The following is a 5582-nucleotide window of genomic DNA, read 5'->3' on the forward strand; positions in this document are numbered from 1 at the left end:
GGCGGGCGGCAGTCGCGGCGGCGGCGCGACAGAGCCTTCGCGCCCGGCCGCGCGTCAGCCTCGGGTTCCTCCGCCTCGGGCGGCGGCTCGGAGGGGTGCGTCGGCTTCAGCGGCAGCTTCATCCTCAGCATCCTCGGCTAGGGCGGCGCGGACATGCGAGCGGGGGCGGGCGGTGCGGGCCGCGGGGTGGGGCGCAGGCCGAGGCGTCGCAGCCGTCAGGAGCGGGAGCCGGCGCAGGGCCCGGCCATGCCGCCGGGGGAGGGCCGGGGGTGGGTCTCGGCCGGCGAGGGGGGCGGCGGCCGGCCCGCAGGGTCGCTAGCTGGCGTCTTCCCGGGCCGGAGGCGGGGCGTGCCTGTGGCGGCTCCTCCCCCTGGGCTCCGCGCCGGTTCTTGAGCTGGCTTCGGGTGGGAGCGAACGGGTGAGCGTGTCCTCCTTACGCCTCCCTCTCAGTCGTCCGCACTGGGCTAGGGCGGCGGCAACCGAGCGGGTCCTTCACTAGCGGGCGCGGACAGGGCGGCTCAGAGAAAAGGAGCGGCCGGCCAAGAGACGCTTGCGGGCTCCGCGCACCGCGCCCCAGCCAATCAGCGCCCCGAGACGACGGTTACGTAGCTCTCCCCGCCCGCCTCTCTCCGGGAAGCCACGCCCAACTGCTGCCAACCCGCCCTTCTCAGGCGGCTTCCTCGCGGTCCTAAGGTCCAGGTCTTTCCCGCGGCTGGAGGATGAGGGGTGGGGCCGTGAGGCGGCGGCTAGGTGAGCTTTCCGGAACGCGGTGAGAAGGGAGCGAGCCTCACTCGAGAAGAGAAACGTGGGCGACTTGACTTTCCCGAGGTCTCTGCCCCAACCTTGGCTGCTGACTCTAAGCTCGCCTCGGCCGCCGCCCCATCTCCGCCGGCGCCGGCCTCCACCGACGGGTCCCACAGACCCGCGAGAAGAGCCCACCTCGGGACCCTGTGAAAGCGGCACCTTCGCCTGGAGCCCTGGTGTCGACTCAGTGTAGCAGATCAGGGAACTTGATAGGGACGCGACGTTGTGGTGGTGATTCGGGGGCCTGCCGCCTCGCTGTAGTGGGGAGCGACGGCCGGCGGGAGGACGTGCTGCACGGGTCCCCAGGCGAACTGTTGCTTCTGTGCTGCAAGGCCCCGCTCTCCACTCCCCACATCTCCACCTTTTGGGAGTCCTTTGTATGCTAGATAAAGTCTCAGTGCATAACTGGAACATTTTTGGTGCTTGTGCTGGTGTGAATTTCCTGTGACTGAAGAATTGAATAAACTATCCTCCTGACAGATGTAAAGACGGCCAAAGTATCTCTCAAACTGTTGCCCTTTCAGTGACATAGTCCAAAGTTTTAAAGTATGTGCATATTTTGGGGCCAATGTAAAAGGTGAGTTTTTAAAAACTCTTAATGTTTAAAATTAAGAAGCTCCACTACAGCCACAATACAGTGAAGAACAGGCATTACATTGTAACTGCTAGCCAAACTTCTGGAACTTGGGTTATGTTGTGTTATCTCACAACCTAAAGCCCAGAAAGGGTCAGTATCAGGTTGCTTAGAACCCTACATCAATTTCAGGGATATAGAGACTTATTTTCAATAATTATAGGTTGGCAATGAATATAACAGCTCTTATGTCATGTGACTTACTATTTCCTTATATTCTTTGGGTGTAATTTATGATTTGGGGCACACTTGGAGGGTTTTTTTTTTTACTAAATAATCGATTTTTGTGCCCATTTTGTGGTCTTTACCTGTATTTTCTCCAATTCTTGCTGCATCTCCAAAGCTGAGGGTGGATATTTTAGGCAACCAAAATAATGCAAACCTTGCCAGATATACACCCGTTCAAAGCATGTCACCTTATCTAGATCTGGATGTTTTGTGTAGCAAGCAAATGCTTCACCTCCAGGTCTAATTTTATGTGGAGTCAAATTATGTGGACCCTCCCACACTAAGGATCATTACATTTTTCTAGGCCACAAGAAGCTATTTGGTATAAACTCTCCTCAATACCTGATCCACAAAATTTACATCAGAATTCAAATTTCAAATTACTAATGATAATGTCTTACAGCTTTGGCCAACATTACAAAATACAGTGACAAAAGCTTCTAAACATGAAAGACATATACTGTGCTTTAACATTTCACGTTATCCATCAGTTTGACAATTTGCTATTTACCCCTTCAGTGCACTGTTTCAGGGCCCTCTCTCTGTAGTGCAACTCACTAGACCAGACCTTAATGTTTTTTCTGTCTATGATGAAAGACAAAACATATCCTGTAAGCATGAATTATTACTGCCTCATTTATGAAGGAAAGCCGCCTGCTGAGTATGGTGGTGCACACCTGTGATCCCAATGCTGAGGGAGGTGGAGGTGAGAGACTCAAGTTTGAGCCTGTCCTGGGTAACTTAGGGACTTAATGAAAACCTGTTTCAAAATTTATTTTAAAAAGGAAGAAGGGGCAAACTATAGCTCAGTGTGAAGCCCTAAGTTCAATTCCTAGTACAGAAAACAAACAAAAACAACCCAGATGGAAATCCCAGGGTGAGATGACAATATGTAGTCAAAGGAGACTACCCTGATAATTTAAATAAGATTCCCCCAAGAAGGTATTCTCCCCCAGCCTACCCTGTTGAGAATATCTATTCTAGATACTCACATTGTTATGTGTTCCCTGCATAATCAAATCAGATGGACTAGTTGGGATGGGTATATGATTTGTATCCAAACCTTTCAGAAGTATGTATCTCATTTTAAAAAAATATGTTTAAGGATACAAAGTGCTATTGTGTCTTATCCCGAAGTAATACTTAATATACCTTTAGTGTGCTGTTTTATTTACCTCTTTAACTGTGAAAACTGATATTGTTACCATACAAGTATATATTTCTATGGAACCAGAAAACTAGTTTCAAGTTAAGGTTGTACTTTAGGATATTAGCCAGGGATTAAAGAGACTTTATGAACTACCCCCTCACCCTGCTTTTATTGTTTGGTTACTGTGAGAAATTTCACTAAAAGCCCAGATAATTGGGCACTTCAGAGAAGATATATGATTAACAAAATTAATTCTATAAAAAAGATGCCTAAATCACCCATTCTTACCTTAGATAATGTTCTGAAGCAGTCTAATCATTCCTAAGAATTTGTTTTGTCAGTTTTGGTCAATGTTGAACTAGTTAATCCCTCTACCATTACAGCTTCTTGTTTCCTCAGTTAGAAGTATGTTGATGTCAGTGACAATGTCTTATTCAGCTTTATGTTTTCCTATCTGGTACAGAGTAGATGTTCATAAATGTTTGTTGAGTAAACAGGTGAATAAACAATGGAAGGGGAAGTAAAGACCAGAAGCTCTTGGGGCAATTTGAGTCCTTCTTCCTGTCCAGCAAAACAAACATGTGTCCCAGAATTTTCAAACTTTTAACCTGGGAGCCTCACTACAGCTGACTTGCCTGGGGTTACAGTGCCCATTCCTGAGTCTAGTCAGTGCCCTCCTGACCCAATCTCCGGGTCCGGAGAAGTGGAGTCAGCTTCGAAACCACATGGATTCCCTCCAAAAAAGGGAAGAAAGGGAACATGGATGTTGGTGAGATAACATGATATATGAGCATTATCATACTTGAGTCTGTGGTTTTGATCACAGTCTTGAATCACAGTTGTGGATATAAGATCCTTCAAAAATTATATTTGTGTTGAGTTAGACTGCAAGTAGCTTTTAAAATGATGTTAAATATTGTTCTTAAAGATTACACTTTAGAATTGATCGAAAGGTCTTAAAACCAACACAAGTAAATTATTTAATTTAAAGAAAATTCTGTATATTAAAATTTAAAAAGATAAGTTTCTGTAAGGGTTTAGAAAAAACTTTGCAACAATTGAGATGAGAGTAAAAAGAAATTAGAGTACTATCACTATGGCAGTATTGCCTTCAGTAACCTGGAATTCTGTGTCCAACACAATTGTGTATGGCATCTCTTCTAGAAAGAATGGTCTTGGTTGAATTCAGTCTCCTTAGAGCTTTTATTCCATTTGTTAGATTCTTAAAGATTAGACTGATCAGGCAGTTCAGATTCTCATATTTGTACATTGAAATTTTCAGAGAAACAGAAATCCATCAGTCTTTGGACACTGTCTAGAATTGAGTTTGATGTTAAGTGTTTTGGAAAAATCCTTAGTCTAGTGTGTTGTGTTCAAAGTAAATGGATGATGCTAGCACTTACAGAGGTTGTCCAGTCCCCTGGTTGTGTGAGGACTTTGCAAATAGAGCTTTTCCCAGTTGTTCAAAAAGGTAAGGTCACTGCCTAAAGAAGATACCACTGGCTTCTAGGAACCTATAGAAAGGTAGAACTGAAAGTTAGAAAAATATTCTCTGGAATGGGATTCATGTACTCCTTAAAATGCAATTACAGGCCAGGGATGGCCTTATAATCTCAGCCTGTCTATAATTTCAGCACTTGGGAAGCTGAGGCAGGAAGATTACTACAAGTTCAAGGCCAGGTTGGGCTACACAATGAGTTCAGGACCAGCTTGAACTCTACATGGTGAGACCCTGTCTCAAAACAAATAAAGCAATTACTGTTTATCAAATTATTGATGAACTGCTGATAGGCCAGTTTGAACTCATCATCTCTTGATTGTTTTGCTTTCATAAAGCAGTTCTATTTTTTTTTTCTAAGTTTGCAGCCCTTTCCCAAACATCCTGTGTGGCTTGGGGGATTCCTTTGCCAATACTACAGATAGAGCTTGATTAGTAAACCAGTTAAAACCTCTAGACTGCTTGCCAGTTGATTCATGAAGGGACATGTAAAAAGGATAAATGAATTTGGAGGAGTTCCCATTGGCCAAATCTAACAAAATCTAAATCTCAAGAATTACATAGTATTACTGAATTTTAAAAAAAAAAATCCAAGTCCGTAGGCATTCTAAAGAAAAAAATGAGTGGGAGGTAGTGCTAGAACTCTTTATAAAAGAAAAATATCATGTTGTAACAATTAGTTCAGACATTTTTACCATTGAATATAAAACTGTTGTTAAATGTAAAATTCATGTGATTGATTTTTGTTTGAGGGTACTGGAGTGAACTCAGGCCCCTCACACTGCTACATTCCCAAGTGTTTTTAAAAATTTTTGAGACATAGTCTCACTAAATTGCCCAGGTAAACTGGACCAGAGTTTGCAATCCCTGTGGCTCAGCCTCCCAGCCACCCGCTGAGTGTGGTGTGTATATAGGTGTGTATCATGAGGCTCATCTAATATTCACATTCTTAAAGTATCATAGAAAGGAGAAATGGTACTTCTGTGTGGATAAGTGCAATGAGTGTGATCTAAACCAGGTGGCCACAATCAGTGTCACCAATAATGGAACAGTCTATAGTGCGTTCTTCCCTAGCCATGGAGGCCATTGGATATAGAATTTGTATTATTCTTGCCAAAATACTTGAATTGAATTGAATCATCAGGAAATAAGACAAATTGGGATTGTGGTGGGTTTTTTTTTTTGTTTGTTTGTTTGTTTTGTTTTCTTTTGTTTGTGTTTGTTTGTTTGCTTTGTTTTTTGTGGTACCAGAGATCAAACTTGGGACC

The 5582-nt window shown here is 44.3% G+C and overlaps 1 protein-coding gene across 8 annotated transcripts in view; it reads right to left on the minus strand.

Moving 5' to 3' along the window:
• Nucleotides 1-211, minus strand: part of Zcchc2 (zinc finger CCHC-type containing 2) — a 63031-nt gene extending 62820 nt beyond the window's left edge. For all 8 annotated transcript variants that reach the window (XM_023723140.1, XM_023723136.1, XM_023723138.1 and 5 more), the window contains exon 1: nucleotides 1-211. This exon is cut by the window's left edge and continues 847 nt beyond it. In XM_023723140.1, the coding sequence (XP_023578908.1) occupies nucleotides 1-131 (131 nt within the window). In that variant the 5' untranslated portion in view covers nucleotides 132-211.
• Nucleotides 212-5582: the final 5371 nt, after the last annotated feature.

Source organism: Octodon degus, unplaced genomic scaffold (genome assembly GCF_000260255.1).
Source record: "Octodon degus isolate 3935 unplaced genomic scaffold, OctDeg1.0 scaffold00097, whole genome shotgun sequence".
Classification (NCBI taxonomy): Eukaryota; Metazoa; Chordata; class Mammalia; order Rodentia; family Octodontidae; genus Octodon; species Octodon degus.